Source organism: Anolis sagrei, chromosome 2, assembly GCF_037176765.1.
Source record: "Anolis sagrei isolate rAnoSag1 chromosome 2, rAnoSag1.mat, whole genome shotgun sequence".
Classification (NCBI taxonomy): domain Eukaryota; kingdom Metazoa; phylum Chordata; class Lepidosauria; order Squamata; family Dactyloidae; genus Anolis; species Anolis sagrei.
The window spans coordinates 272,793,910-272,810,492 of NC_090022.1; the positions used below are offsets into that span (position 1 = coordinate 272,793,910).

The window sequence follows — 16,583 nt, forward strand, 5'->3', positions numbered from 1 at the left end:
AAAAATAATCAACTCATTTATTTATTTATTTATTTATTTTATGATATTTATATGCCGGCCCAAAGGGGACTCAGAGTGGCTTACAAATTATTTGTACAAGTTATTAGATTGGCTTACAAGTTATTAGATGGGTAGTATATAAAAAGAAGTGCAAGATGAAGGCACCCTCCCATTCCCAAAGTAGTCCAGGCCCATAGACCAGTTGTCATCAAAGATGGTGGGTGTTTAGGGAGCTGCAATGGAGGACAGTTCCGAATGCAGTCGCTGATGATGGTACGGCCAAGAGGTAGGTGTAAAGTAGCTATAGGGAACCCGGCAGCAATGGTAGGTGTCGATAAGCCTCCGAAGGAATCAGCCTCTGCACACCACAATGGAGATTCACAAGAGTGGCAAAAGGGCATCTGAGCATTAAATTAAACTTAACATTAAATGCAAAGTAACTGTGCTAATTGAAATATAAATATGTGATTATTGAATTTTTTTTGCTGCTAGTTGTGGGATGTTGAAACTCAAAAGAAACTGAGAACTATGTCTGGCCATAAATCTGTCATCGGAGCCATGAGTTGGAATGGATACGTACTTAGCAGGTGAGCAATGAAGTATATCTGTGCCCTTCAGTTCTGTTGCTGGTCTTCCCCCCAGATTTGGCTCCATGGAAATAGTCCTGATAGGTTTTACATTAGCTTACTTGGAGAAACATAGTGCATGAAATAAGAGAGTTTCAGGATAGTGACCGTTTCTATTACCAAAACATGCTGCCTTGACCACAGCAGTTATGATCAAGAATGTTCAGTTTGGGTTTAATGTTTCCACATATCGTTATATGATTCCATCTACGAATAACAGATACGGTGACTCAACACTGTGGTTCATTTTCCAGTTCAACCTTTGGTGGGTAGATTAAGATTATACTGAAACTTATCAGATACATATCTGTGTTAACCAAAATTGTGTGTTGGTTGAGGTGAAAACTGGAACTTTTTCACAAGCCATCTTTCTTTTTTGTATTGTCAAAGGCTTTCATGGCCAGACTCACTGGGTTGTGGTGAGTTTTCTGGGCTGTATGTCCATGTTCCAGAAGCATTTTCCCCTGATGTTTCGCCTGCATCTATGGCAGACATCCTCGGAAGTTGTGACCTCACAACCCCTGAGGATGCCTGCCATAGATACAGGCGAAATGTCAGGAGAGAATACTTCTGGTACATGGCCATACAGCCAGGAAAACTCACAACAACCCAACTTTTTTTGGTTGCTACTTGAACTACTAGATATGAAATTCATTCATGTTAAATAGTGTTATTTGCTATTGTCCACAGTGGCTCAAGGCTGGGATATATTCTTCATCATGACATTCGAGCCCAGGATTACATTGGGATAGTACGGCAAAGTAAACAGACTATTAGCAGCCTGCAATGGTCACCAGACACTAAACTGTTAGCATGTGGTTCTAGCGATGGCTTACTGAATATTTGGTCACATGATCTAGGTGTGACTATGCAGTGTACACCACTGACCACCATACACCATTCCTCTGCAGTCAAGGTAGGAGAAAATAATTTACAAATATGTAGTTCAAGTAGATGTTTTACCACTGTTGTTTTGCAGTGGCCAACTTGAAAATGCCTGTTGTGCAACGTAGCACATACAAATATCCAAAAGGTACCAGATCTTGTCGGATCTTAGAAGCTGTGGTTACTACTTGGATAAGGGATCCTCAGTGAATTCCGGGTGGTATCCCTTGCCAAAGAAAACCTATGATGTTCATGAATCAACTGGTGACTTGAAGGCACATACATATGCATATATTTATTTTTAAAAATGAAACATGCTTTCCCACTAAACACAGATTATCTAAGTGAAAACAAAGGAATAATAAAAAGGATTGGAGACACACTTGATTCTTCTTTGGAAGAAATAAAGCAAGGTATAAATCAATATAGTAATAATAAAAAATAATTTTTAAAAATTAAAAATTAAGAACTATTAAAACCAATAATAAATAAATAACATACATTGACAATTTACTTATTTAGCCTGGAAGTGTTTTTATAGAATTTCTTTTTGTAATAACCAATCTGTTGCCTGACATACCTGTCCAGGACTAGAGAACCATCATTTTGTGCTTGTGCTCCTCTTTTTCTCATTAGGCAATGAAGTGGTGTCCATGGCAATCTGGTGTAATTGCCACGGGAGGTGGACTGCAAGACGGATGTTTACGCCTCTGGAACATAAGCAGCATGAAAACCCTTGGGACTGTAAATTCAAAATCTCAGGTAAAACCATAATGTGAAAACTTCCTGCTTTAGCCTTTCAATTCCCATAGTACTTCAGTATACCAAAAGAGCAGTATACTTAACTCAAAGAAATGAGTGATTATCCAGGTTGGTGTACAAGTAACAAGAGAAAACAATGTGACAACATCATGCCTAACAGTTTTTTTAAAATCACAGCATACCTGGTAAGTTCCGGTTTTTTAAATATAATCTTTATTGAAAATTTTCCATAAAAACAATTAAGAACAATTGAAAGAAAAAGAAAAGAAAAAAGGTTTGAGAACTGGAACAGGTTGAATTGTTTATGTGCCTTGGAACCTGCTTTGTCACCTTCTCCAACTCCTGTGTCTCATTTTTGGAGCTCCAAGGAAGCTTGTAGACTGGCATTGGCTGATGGACAACCACTTTAAATGGTGCGTGCTTAATTCATTTTTTGCCTCTCATCACTAAGGCTATGGCAATTTGTAACACAGAAGGAATCCCTCAAAGGGTGAATCATGGCATGACTCAGTCTGATCAAACAGAGGGAGCAGAAATGAAAGTAAAAATGTAAAAAATAAATAAATAAATACGATGACTAAAGGATTTAGCATTCATAGGGTGAGTGAGTCCTAGAACTAATCCTCCAAGGGTAAAGAGAGATGACTGTATACACCAGTAGTTTTCAACATTTATTTGACCAAGAACCACTTGACCAGGGACCACTTTGATGAGGGACCACTTTGACTAGGGACCACTTGAACAGGGACCACCTTGACTAGGGACCACTCTCCAACATTAGTACCAAAAGGGTTACAAATCAATTTTGGTAACTTTAGATTTGATTTGGTTATTTGGAGTGCTGATTCAGAAAAATGCACTGGATAGACCACATCAGCTCTAGTTTCTGATACAGAACATATTCCATCCAGTAGTTGCCATCTGCTCACCCACAGAAAACCATATTTATTAATCTAGAGCTGATGTAATAGTAGTAATCTTTTAAGGGTAGTCAGCCTCTCCCCTTCTCCCCTTCAGCCTCTCCCCTCAGCACTATAAGAGGGCTTTGTGAGACCAGTCGCCCTCGTTGCAGCGTGGTTTCGAGGCAATGGTGTAATGGTGAGACCATATACTATATTTTTGTTCTTTTGGACCATTGGTGATCCATGGACCACAGGTTGGTAACCATTGGTATACACAAATAAATATAGTGAAGCTTTAAAAGAAGAAGGAAACCAAGAAAGAAAAAAAACTTCAGGATGGACATGGTTGAGGACAAAAGCTTTGGGGCACTTAACCCTTTCCCCATCCTTTTTCCCTATGCTCCAGCTTACACTGCCATTGAGTCCTCCCCATCTCAAAACACCCACAAACTGAATTTCAGACTCAGTTTGATGAGGAGAGGATACTGGGAAGCAACTGAAAGAGAGAACACAAGGTGGGAAAAGGTTAAGCACACAGCCATTGTTGTTATTACTCCATCCAAATCGCCACCTGCCCAAATGGCTTTTCTTCTTTGAAAGCAGAAATTGGGTCTGGGTTATGTATCCACTCTGGCATTATTGGTCTATTATTGGTCTGTAGTTTGTAGAATAAAAACAATTGTAGCCAAAACTGTGCTAAACATTTTAATGAAGATTTTTAAGTTCAAATAAAAAAAAAATAGAAACTATTTTCTACAAAAAATAAAATGGGCTTTTCAAATTAAAAACATACTCCAGATATGTTCCCTGGTGTGGTTACCAAATACCAAAGAAATAGTGACCGGGCAAGGCCATCCTCAAAATAAGGTGAACATCTGGAGATATCCTGTACTTTCAAATTCAGCAGAACTTCATGGTAAGTACGTTGATAAGTGAAAACCACAGACCTTGTGCCTGTTTTCACATTTGCTCAGCAACATCTCATCTGAATCTTTTGCTCCATTCTTGCACAAGCTAGTTCTGCATGTGAGATAACTACAATGTGTTAGAACTTGGGGGATTTTTTTCAACCGGCTTTTAAATGGGTATTTTTTATTCTTAGAAATCATAGTTTTTATTTATTTGTGCATTATATTTGTTTCTAGCATTTCTATACTACTTTTCTTAAAACCACCAAGACACCGTGAAAAATAAAACACCATTTTACAGTAAGCACACTGATAACCACAGCTAGCATGTCTGGTCACACGTTTGCTCAACATCATTTCCTATGAGCAGTGAGCATATTTTCACACACTATATTCCCAGGGAGTCTTCTTGCAAAGTTATCCCTAGTTTGATTTCCGTGTGGATGATCTCATACATGTTAATGTAAAAATATTGTTGGATCATACCCTCCAACATTCCACAGATGGAAACTGGGACACATGTGTCCAAGCAACATTATAGTTGTGATCAAGATGGCAAAAGTTATTAATGAGAATGAACACATAATCTAAAGGAGGCTGCAGCAGTTTGATTTGACCTGAGCCCTCAGGGAAGGGCAAGACTCCTTCCCTCCTTTCCCTCAGGCTGAGTTAAATTAGTGCAAACCACTTTTGTCTCAATTTGCAGTAACTGAAGTAAGCTGTGGAGAAAGAGGGAAAGTTGGGAGGAGAAAAGAAGAACTGGTATATTTTTAAAGCATCTGAAAAGTGTTTGTGAGTCTCTCTAGGTCCTCCAGTGTAATTCTATGGTATACTTCCAGCCCAAGTATTGTCAAAATATAGGGTTCACTTTTATTCACAGTTTCAGGTATCCATAGAATGTGTGCGTGTGTCTTGGAATGTATCTCTGCAAAAATGGGTGTGTATGCGTTGTACTTAATGGCAAACTAGACCTTAAGATGGATAGTGCCTTTAAAAATTGTTGTATTCTTTCATGTGAGCACGAGATCTAGTTGCTATTTCATATATTGTTTTTCTCTCTTCATCTTCTACCTCCAAATGTTAGACCACAAAGGAAGAGTTCTGCATATGGCTCTGAGCCCAGAAGGAAACAGGATCTTTACAGCTGCAGCTGATGAGATAGCTTATGTATGGAAGTATCAGATGGAAGCAAGGATGGTGGACCTTCAGCAGGAAAACCGTTCAAGTTAACAATGATATATTCCCACTGCTGGCTATTCAATCTTTATCTAATCCAGCACAGTGCAGAGAATTATGAGAGTTGAATGAAGAGTAATGCCTCCACCTTCGTAACTCCTCAGCAGATGGCAGTACTGGTATGCGACATGTACTGGCTTGCTCAGTAGACTCTCCTCTACAGTTCCATTTTGGCAGGAAGCCTTAGCATTGAACAGTTGTGTTGTTAAAGTGCGAAGTATGGAACCCTGCACAGATGGTCGGTCAATGTGACTTAAACGATGTGCAGTCATTGAATTCCTGACAGCAGAAGGTGTCACCCCAAAGGAGATTCATCAGAGAATGCAAGTTGTTTATGGTGATTGTGTTGATGTGAGTACTGTGCATCGTTGGGTGAGAAGTTTAAAGATGTTGAGGTGGGAACATCTGGCTTGCGTGACTAACAAAGAGTTGGACGTGATCTGACAGCAACCACCGAGTTTCACAAGCAAAAGATTGACAGATTGGCCTTCCGATGTCTATGACCCGAAAGCTCCGTATTGTTCAAAATGCTGCAGCCAGGTTACTCACAAAATCGCCTATGAAATGCCATATAACACCAGTGCTGTAACATCTACATTGGCTTCCAATTGATTATCGTGGTCTGTATAAGATGCTAGTCCTGACCTTTAAAACTTTATACGGCCAGGGTCCATCCTATCTTAGAGACTGTCTCTCCTTCTTTCATCATCAGAGGATGCCACGTCCTTCCCAGCGCGACTTACTCTACATACCAGGTCCTAGAGAAGTGCATTTGGAAAGTACCAGGCGCAGGGCTTTCTCTATTTCTGCCCCTACCTTATAGAATTCCTTGCCACTCTATATGAGAGCCATGCGCGACTTGGGGCCTTTTACTCTAGCACTTAAGACCTGGCTTTTTACTGAAACATTTGATCTTTGTTAATTTATTAATATCTGTTTGTATGTATTTTATTCTGTACAATTTCGCTATGTAAATCGCCTAGAGTATCTCGGATGGAAGGCAATTAATAGGTAATTAAAGATGATGATGATGATGATGATAACGAAAGAAGATCTGTGGGGACATCATTATGCTTCTGATGAAGACGTTGAGAGAACTGTGAGACACTGGTTGTGGAAACTTCTGGAGTGTCGACTTCTTCCGTGACAGCTTCAAAAAACTTGTTCATTGTTGGCAGAAATGTATCCAATTGTCCGGTGATTATGTGGAAAAGTGAATAGTGATAGTTAAAGAGCACATTCTAGAGTGTGCTCTTGTTTCATGAGCTACTGGAGGAAGATTGTCCACATGGACAAAGAAAGACAATTTTAAATCTCTCTAAAAGGACATTATGTGAGTTAATGCAACTGTTCACATGATTGTACATATGTTATTCTGCATTACGAAGAGTAAACTATTTGTTCTTTATTGATCATCTGTGTATTTTCTTTCTCTGGCAAGACTGTGTGGATTGATTAAACAGGAAGTACATGTGATTTTACATTGTGGGCCCAAACCAGAGAACATGGATGCACCCCTGAAATGGAAATTCATTAACCAAGTTAACCACTGATGTTTTAATTATAAAGAATTTTACAATACTAACTTGACTTCAATTTGCATTCTATGGATCTCATAATGGATTTGCATTCTATGGATCTCCAAATTAGGATTGCAGTAGTTTGAAGGAACAATTCTAGGACTAGGGCTGGATCATAGTTGAAGGTCAAGCAATTTTCTGGACTTGAATTTCAGTTCTATATTTGACTCATATACTTTTTTGTTCATGATAACATCATTTGGTTGTATTGCTAGTGCATTGGAAATAGATGAGAGAATCAGGTCCGAGCAGTATAGTCTTATCCTATACTACCTTTGGTTAGGGAAGAATATCTCTTTTCCTCATTTGTGAAAATGGAAGTTGTCATTCAGCTACATACTAGATGAATGAAATGAACTAAATCACAAGCTTAAAAAGGAGAAAAATTTCATCAAGCAATATAGGAATGAGTACCATAAAATCAATTTTGATGAGTCTCTATTACTGTCTGCATCCAGAAGAGATGGTCCTTCGTGAGCCGAGTATAGATGCCAGGGTACCTGCGATCATTGCATTTTTTAACAAAGGAGAGGATGCCTCTTTGTCTTCCATTGCATATCAAAGGACTGCCGGAATCACCCTGGGAAAGCAAGGAAGAAGGAGACTATGGCATTACCAATAGAAGCTGATATAGACACAGCAGCTAGGAGAGCATCTGCACTGCAGAATTCATGCAGTTCAACATTGCTTCAACTGCTATGGTTTGATGCTATAGAATCAAGGCACCAGCACTTTTTGGCAAGAGACTGAAGACCTTTAAATACTACAGCTTCTATTCCATAGTAGGGAGCCATGTCAGTTATAGTAGTGTCAAACTGCATTAGGTCTTCAGACATATTTTGAAAAGAATGTGAAAAATCCAGCTCTTCCTATTACTGAGTTTATCAGACTTTTAATTGAAAAGCACATGCCACATGAGATGGCACAATATTACGAACAGTGATGCATTCAGTATTCACCTTGTTTTAACCAAATGGAAAAAAAAAACTTCTATAATTCTATCAGAAAACTTTCAGAAAATATAAAGAACAAATACCAAGTTTTAGAGCAGTGTTTCTAAACATTCCTAATGCTGTGACCCCTTAATACAGTTCCTCGTGTTGTGGTGACCTCCAGCCACAAAATTATTTTTGTTGCTACTTCATAACTGTAATTTTTCTATTGTTATGAATCATAATGTAAATATCTGATATGCAGGATGTATTTTCTTTCACTGGACCAAATTTGGCACAAATACCCAATACGCCCAAATTTGAATACTGGTGGGGTTATGGGGGATTTATTTTGTCATTTGGGAGTTTTAGCTGCTGGGATTGATAGTTAACCTACAGTCAAAGAGCACTCTGAACTCCACCAATGATGGAATTGAACCAAACTTGGCACACAGAACTCCCATGACCAACAGAAAATACGGAAAGGGTTTGGTGAGCACTCACCTTGAGTTTTGTAGTTCATCTACATCCAGAGAGAACTGTGGGCTCAAACAATGATGGATCTGAACCAAACTTGGCACGAATACTCAATATGCTCAAATGTGAACACTGGTGGAGTTTGGGGAAAATAGACGTTGACATTTGGGAGTTGTAGTTCCAGGGATTTATGGTTCACCTACAATTAAAGAGCATTCTGAACCCCACCAATGATAGAATTGGGCCAAACTTTCCACGCAGAACCCCTATGATCAACAGAAATACTGTGCTTTCTGATGGTCTATGGTGACCTCCCTGACACTGCTCGCGACCCCCCCAGGGGTCCCAACCCCTAGGTTGATAAATACTGTTTTAGAGAAATGTACTTACATTTAATTGATTCTTCAGGCAATCAGCGAAAAGACTAAATATTACTGAGTTGGTATAGGCCAGTGGCATTAATTTTAGCCCTCCATGTAGGTAGAATTGGTTTTAAAAGGAAATCTTACCAAACACTTGTCCATCTTTTCTATCTTGTCACCAGCACACAGCATATGCACTGTCACAACAGGCTCCTGATGGTAGTGTCTTTGGTCATTGCAGATTCTTCTGTCAAATATAGTGGCGTTAACTTCATGCAATATGTCAGATCCCATTTTTTGATGAATAGTTCCCCATCCAATTACTCGACACAGAGTTCCTGGCCTGATGTCCTCAGGAACTTTGGGAAGTGGAACAATTCTTCCATTTTCAGTGAACCTTCCTTTTATTTGAATCTGAATGAATTACAAAAGAAAACAACAACAACAACAACAACACTTTATACTTTGCTCTATCTCCCCGGAGGGACTCAGGGCAGATTCCAAACATAAAAGGCAAACATTCAATGCCCAAATACAACAATACATCCATACTAACAAAATTTAAACAACTCAACATATAAACACGAAATTATGACTTTCAACTAAAATGAAATGAAAAACACAGCCTGTTACAACAGACATAAGACAAAACATCAGACATTGAACAGAAACAACAATTTCCCAGTTCCTTGGGGCAAATGGATTGATCATTGCTCAAGAAATCTATTGAGCTAGTGGGATGAGCAGCGCATGGATATGGATGGTAACTATTAATCAGAGGTATAATGATAGTATTACCAACTCCTCCTCCTCGTAAGCCAGTGAGCAGAGGTATGGAAACTGGTACTTGAGACAGACACATATTTTGGTGCATGAAACATTTCTGTTTTACATATATGCTACACACCAAACTGGTTAATATATCTAGCACACGAAGCAGGGAGTAAAGTTACACTTTCCCAGCTTACATATCAATTTGCTGCACTTTCCCCACCATAACATCTGCTGATACCAATGAAAAGATGTTATCTTAGAATATAATCTTGCACATGAAATCCAACCATGAAGTAGATTACTCGCTATTATCAGTAAACCCACGCCCACAGCTTGGGTCTATGTATGATAAATAAATATGTCAAGTAGAGATATGCTTGGTATCATGACTCGGCATTTTATATGCGGTTTTTAATCTGTTTTGATAGATTGTTTTGCATTTTAATTGCTTATATGGTTAGATTGTTTATATTTTTATGAGATGTGTTTTATTGTTTACCTGTGCGGCATTGCATTTTTGCTGGATTTGTCAGCTGCCTTGAGTCCCCTCTCAGGTCGAGAAAGGCAGGGTAGAAATGAAGTAAATAAATAAAGTATCACAATGGTAGGGCAGTTCTACAATTTCCATTTGAATATTTAATCCAATTTCAGACATTGTTTTCATTTTTGTGTGTGTCAGGAGTGACTTGAGAAATTGCAAGTTGCTTCTGGTGTGAGAGAATTGGCCATCTGCAAGGACGTTGCCCAGGGGATGCCCAGATCTTTTGATGTTTTACTACCTTATGGGAGACTTCTCTCATGTCCCTCTGGAGCCGACAGAGGGAGCTCAACTCACTCTCCTCGCATTCAAACCTCTGACCAGTTGGTCTTCAGTCCTGCCAGCACAAGGGTTTAACCCACTGCGCCACTGGGACTCATTGTTTTTTATGACATATACCTTACTTGATAAGAAGGAAGCTTATACAGACGGTTTTAGATATTGTGCCTTATGTTCACTTAAAAAGATTACCTGCAAAAGCATAATGTCATGTTCATATGTCAGCAGATTAAAGCCTGGATATGAAAATGTTTTAGTGATGTTTGCAACACGCTTTCCCTGTTCTCTTTTTGTTCGTGAAGTAGCTCCAAGAATAACGTAGGTATCTTCATTCCTGCAAAGATAAAAGTTGTGTAAAACTATACATTTGGTTTTAACTGGGAGTAGTTTCATTTCAGGAGTGGGGCTGGGTCATTCTTGGTTCTGAACGGATCATGAGTAAGTTGCTTTCCCCGTTGCCCCCAGCATCATTCTTTGTCTCAAAGCTGATACTGGAGCAAGCACTATTGGGTGTAGGGTCCCCAGATCTGAGGCTTGGACCGGATTTTCCATTCCTTGGAATGAGAGGTGACAAATCCCATTGTTATCCTGCTGTAATTGCAATCCACCTGAAATAAGAAAAATGAGATGCAGGAGCATCCTCCATCCACTTTGTGCTGTCTTGATCTGGAAGCTGTTTGGATTGTATCCAAATAGAAAGGGAAAGCAAATGGGCAGGAGTCATATCTGCAACATCAGAGTGTGGTCCAGATTGTAAAAGTTAATAATGGAGAACAGGCCCGTAGCCGGGATTTCGATTCGGGGGGGGGGGGGGGGGGGTGAGTCTGAGTGAAAGAGGGTCTAGCCTAGCAAACCTTTTGTATTGTTACCCCAATACCCCCATGCATATGGGATATATTGAGTATGGTGATCAGATCATGATATGAATAAACATAACAGTTTAAATAATGCACCAGTAAGGCCTTTTCGTGAACCACCATGAGAATTTGGGGGGGGGGCTTAAGCCCCCCAAGCCCCCCCCCTCCCTGGCTACATGCCTGATGGAGAACATCTAAGCTATAAGAGGCTACAGAAGTTTGCTTTTGCCTGAGTTTACTTGGAAGGGCAAGATTCTGTCCTCCCTTTTTCCAGTGCCTCTGCAAAGTTTATTGAGTGCATGTTACTTTTGCATTTTGAACTCAGTTTTGAACAACTGAAATAAGCTGAAAACAAAAAGAGAAAGTGGGAGGAGAAAGGAGAAACTGGGACCGACCCTGCCAAGTTGGGACAGTTGAAGGATTTATGACACCAGTGAGGACTGATTGAGGGCATGAGACAGTGATGCTTCACTTCTGCCCAGTCTGCAAGTAGACGAGGAACAGTAGCAAGATCTCTTAAGATAATTGCCATTGCTGCCATCTTATTTTTCTTAGAATGTCTCATTTTGAGACATTGAGATAGTTGGGGGAAATTACACTGTTCAATCTACAAGCTACAGAGGTTGTTTTGTTCATTTAAGCTTCGCAGACCCTATCACTGGCAAGCATATGCTACCATGAGTTCCTATTGCGAAGTGGAACCTGATCCCTGATTGAAGAAGACCTTATGAGAAGAGATGCCAGGGGACACTTTGTAAAAAGCATGACCGCCTATCAGAACTTACGGAAAACAGTGGGCTGCTGTTAATACCCAGTTGTCTTTTACCAAAGTCCCGGCACATAATAAACGTCTTCTGCTGAAAAGACCAACCATGTATGGTCTTATAAGTGGTCTGATTTCTTCTTTTTCAGGCACATCATAACGATAACCTATGGGAAATAAATCATTCTAATAAATGGATCATATAGATTGCAGAGGGCGAGGGCAGATGTTGAATATCCCCACAGCAATGGGCTAGGATCAAATAATTAAAAAAATCTATGGTTTTGAGTCAACAAAGTATTTGAAGTACAGCTGTGCATTGAGAAGGAGCACCTAACTGCTAAGATGTATAACTTATTGTTGAAAATGGGAATGGAAGGAGAAGAAGTTAAATAATGTATGATAAAATGGGCTCAAAATATTGGTCATAATATATGAAAAAAATCAATGCTAGAAAATGAGGACTAAGAGCTTAAAACTCACTTTAAGGTGTATTCTTAGGGCATTTTAATAAGATAATGTATAAATTATATTCAGCACCAGAAAAATCTGTCTGAAATGTACAAAAATATGTGTTGGAAATGTAATTAAAAGGGCAGCTTTTCATCATGGATTCAGATTTACTGATGCAGAACATTTTGAAGTTAAACTTTAAGCTGAAACCAATTTTTGTTGGGTTTGATGGATGGAACAGTTGGAGAAGAAATATGAATAAAATCATCCATCAGTGGTTCCCAACCTGTGATCCATGGACCACCAGTGGTCCCCAAGAACGAAAATATGGTCCACAGCCTAACCATTACTACACCGTTGCCTCAAAACCACATGGCAATGAAAGCGAATGGTCTTGCGAAACCCTCTTATAGTACCGAGGAAATGAGGATGTTGGGCGGGGAGAGGCTAACTACCTACGAAAGATTACTACTACCACATCAGCTCTCGATTATTAAATATGGCTTTCTGTGGGTGAGCAGATGGTGACTACTGGATGGCATATGTTCTGTATCAGAAACTAGAGCTGATGGTCTATCCAATGCAATTTTCTGAATCAGCACCCCAAATAACCAAACTGAATCTAAAGTTGACTAAAAACTGATTTGTAACTCTTTTGGTACTAATGTTGGAGAATGGTCCCTGGTCAAGTGGTAGTTGGTCAAATGTTAGCTGGTTAAAGTGGTCCCTGGTCAAAAAAAGGTTGAGAACCACTGCATTATATGATCACAGCCACATGACCAGAAATGGAAGGACATGGCTATTCCGTCACAAGAAGATTGATTAATTAAACAGTCGTGATGGTTCTGATTAAGGAAAATTGATAGGTTGTTTATAAAAGGATATGGAATTAATAATTATTTTGGGGGGAATTAATGAGTGAAATGATCAAGAGTAGGAATTGAACAATAGTAGGGTTAAATATGTATATGTTAATTTGAATATATTTCAAAGGAAATACATTATTTTGTGAGCTATTTCATTAGTTCAGAACTGTAAAATAATTGCCTTCCCTTATTTTGTTTTTGTTTAAAATGCATGTTTTAGTATAGTATGTTAATGTGAGTTGTAATGTTAGTTTACAATTTTGTTTTCTTTTGTAGTCTTACCATATACATTGTGTCATATTACATGCAAATTATATCTCTAAATAAATATATATTTAAAATATAACAACTAAGGAAGGAAATCTGTCTAAAATTCTGGATAGCTACTGCCAATTCTGGGCAGATACTGCCAATACAGGAATGGGGGAAAATCTGGACAGTGAGAAACATACATGAGTATAGATAGGACGTACCTCGGTATTGTAAGGCGGAAATTGGCCATAGAAAAGCACACAATAAACTCAGGCTCCATAGTTTATGCTTTCTGTTTCCCCACAATGAGATCATTGAAGTACATAAAGCATATGAAGGAAGTACAGTTGCATTTCTTCTTAAGAGCATTCTTTTATAATCTCAGAAATATGTGTACTGGACAGACAGATCATTTCTAGACCTTAAAATTTTGTTTTTTCTGAATTTTTTTGAAATAAAACCTTAACAGGGAGAGAAAATATCATTGCTGTAGCTGTTGTCGTCTTAATGTTGAAAAGTTCTTTGAAGTTGGCTGAAAACTGTAATTCTGAAGAGCTACTTTAGAATAACCTCACTATTGGCTGACTTGATTATGACATCACTAGTCTGTTCCTCTAGTGACAGCTGGAATTGCATTATAGGACGGTTTTTCCTTTTCTAATGCTGACATTCCAATAGGTAACTAGGCCATATATATCAGTTGGAGAGCTGTAAAATAGGAAGAACAGCTTATAGCGTATCATTTGTATAGTAGAAATGCACAGCTCTCCATAGGGGTCACAAACTGCTCAAATCAACATTCAATGTACTATATATATACTCGAGTATAAGCTTAGTTTTTCAGCCCCCCCTTTTAGGCTGAAAAAGCCTCCCTCGGCTTATTCTTGTCAAGATTATATCATATTGAGCTACTTGTTTAACAAGTAGAATCTACATACCCTTTAATTTTGAAATAATATATTTTGACATATTATTAACAATAATAATATACTTTATTTATATTCTGCTCCATCTCACCAAGGGGACTCACGGTGGATTACGGCAAACATCCAATGTTGTTAATCAATTAATGGACAGACAATACATAAACAGAGGTAAATTCAGCTTTCCCATCTTTTTCTATTTCTGTATTTCTATGCTGCCTTTCTCAGCCCGAAGGCGACTCAAGGCGGCTCACAATTGGCAGCAATTCAGTGCTACAACTGTCATAAAACAGAATTAAATACATGCAGCACACATGATAAAAACCATATAAAATCATTAAAAACATATTATCAGTCAAGGAAGCTACAGCTCTGGGCTTGGAAGATCTGAGCAGTGCAGCTGATGACTGAGCATCTTGGAGGTCTCTTATTTAGAGCCACCATAAATCAAAACAGAATTGATAGCAAAACAACAATGATAATCTCCCTTATGAGACAGCATGAATGATAAGTTTTATGTTCTTCAGGTGAAAGCCCCTTTCTAACATATTTGGAAAACTCATTTAGTGAAAATACAGGCAAGGACGTTTTTGATATCTTTGAAATTCCTTGCTAAGAGAGACTAAATCGATTCTTTTCTCCTTCCACTAACAACCAAAAAGCCTTTTATTGAGGGTGTCTGTTTTTAATTGTGTATTTTCACCTTTTTAATTTATTTTCCCTTTTAAGTTGTGTTTGCATTAACTGCTTTTTGGCAGAAAGCTTAGCTATAGTACTCTTGTGTTAACACCTCCTTCTAGATTTGTAATGTCTCAGCCCTGGAGGCATTCCTTCCCCACATCCATATACTATTGTCAATATATTTTGCAGTGATATACTGGATGATAGTAAAGATACTGAAAGGCAGAGGTGGTCCTGGTCAGGGAATTAGGATTCAGCCTGTGATGGATATGGTGGTTATACTTCTGCTGAAGATGCAAATTCACAGTTTGGATGTATTCCTGAACTCAGGATGGTAAGGCTTCTGTATTTGCTCAATTAAGCTGGTGTGCCAGCTGCAGTTGTTCCTTGAGACATCTGATCTGGATTTTGTTGATTGATTTGTTCTCAGTTCATATATATATATATATATATATATATATATATATATATATGCTGTCCCGTGCCATGCGTTGCTGGCACGCGTGGCCCAGTCTGGTGATCTGGAAAATAATGTAATGAGAAAGTGTTGGTTTCTAATATATGTAATTTCTTTATGTTTGTGGGTAAACAGTATTTGTAGTTTCTTTGTCAGTGTTGATGTGGAGATTGTCTGATTGGCTACAATTATATGTTGCATGTAATTGTCCTAAAGAACAATTATATGCAACATATAATTGTTCTTTAGGAATCCCTTTCAAAACTATGATACTATGTGCGTGTGTGAATCATATTTATCTATATCTATGGCTGGATGGCTCTTTGTCAGGAGGGCTTTGATTACATTTTCTTTCCCTGTGAAGGGAGTTGGACTGGATGGCCTTAAGTATTTTCTGTTGTCATGGGGGTTCTGTGTGGGAAGTTTGCCCCAATTCTGTCGTTTGTGGGGTTCAGAATGCTCTTTGATTGTAGGTGAACTGTGAATGCCAGTAACTACAACTCCCAAATGTCAAGGTCTATTTTCCCCAAAGTCCCACAGTGTTCACATTTGGACGTATTGAGTGCTTGTGCCAAGTTTGGTCCAGATCCATCATTGTTTGAGTCCACAGTGCTCTCTGGATGTAGGTGAAATACAACTCCCAAACTCAAGGTCAATGCCCACCAAACCCTTCCAGTATTTTCTGTTGGTCATGGGAGTTCTGTGTACCACATTTGGTTCAATTCCATCTTTGGTGGAGTTCAGAATGCTCTTTGATTGTAGGTGAACTATAAATCCCAGCAACTGCTACTCCCAAATGACAAAATCATAATTTTTTTGAGTGATGGTCACTCCTTGTGTTGTGAGACGTTTTGTTGCCAAATTTGGTGAGATTTCGTTCATTGGTTCTTTTGTTTTTAAGGTACTCATTATGCACAGAGCATTATGGTTTTTAAGGTACTCATTATGCACAGAGCATTATTATGCACAGAGCATACACACACACATATATATTAGGAGCCCCCAGCAGGACTGAAGACCAACAGGTCACAGGTTCGAATCCGGGGAGAGTGGGGATGAGCTCCCTCTAT

General features: G+C 38.8%; 2 protein-coding genes across 2 annotated transcripts in view; one reads left to right on the forward strand and one right to left on the reverse strand.

The window, feature by feature from the left end:
* CDC20B (cell division cycle 20B) overlaps positions 1 to 5,313 on the forward strand; it is a 32,778-nt gene extending 27,465 nt beyond the window's left edge. Inside the window, exons 9-13 of the mRNA XM_060761490.2 lie at positions 493 to 587; positions 1,317 to 1,542; positions 2,148 to 2,273; positions 3,974 to 4,091; positions 5,168 to 5,313. Coding sequence (XP_060617473.2) covers positions 493 to 587; positions 1,317 to 1,542; positions 2,148 to 2,273; positions 3,974 to 4,091; positions 5,168 to 5,313 — 711 coding nt within the window. The remainder of the gene's footprint in view (positions 1 to 492; positions 588 to 1,316; positions 1,543 to 2,147; positions 2,274 to 3,973; positions 4,092 to 5,167) is intronic.
* A 2,007-nt stretch (positions 5,314 to 7,320) lies between these two features.
* LOC132767118 (granzyme A-like) lies at positions 7,321 to 13,821 on the reverse strand. Its single transcript, XM_067464859.1, has 5 exons — positions 13,674 to 13,821; positions 11,904 to 12,048; positions 10,454 to 10,595; positions 8,818 to 9,084; positions 7,321 to 7,479 (listed from the first exon to the last, which is right to left on the reverse strand). Exons 1-5 carry the CDS (start codon positions 13,819 to 13,821, stop codon positions 7,321 to 7,323), a joined length of 861 nt encoding a protein of 286 aa, XP_067320960.1.
* Between the last annotated feature and the right edge of the window lie 2,762 nt (positions 13,822 to 16,583).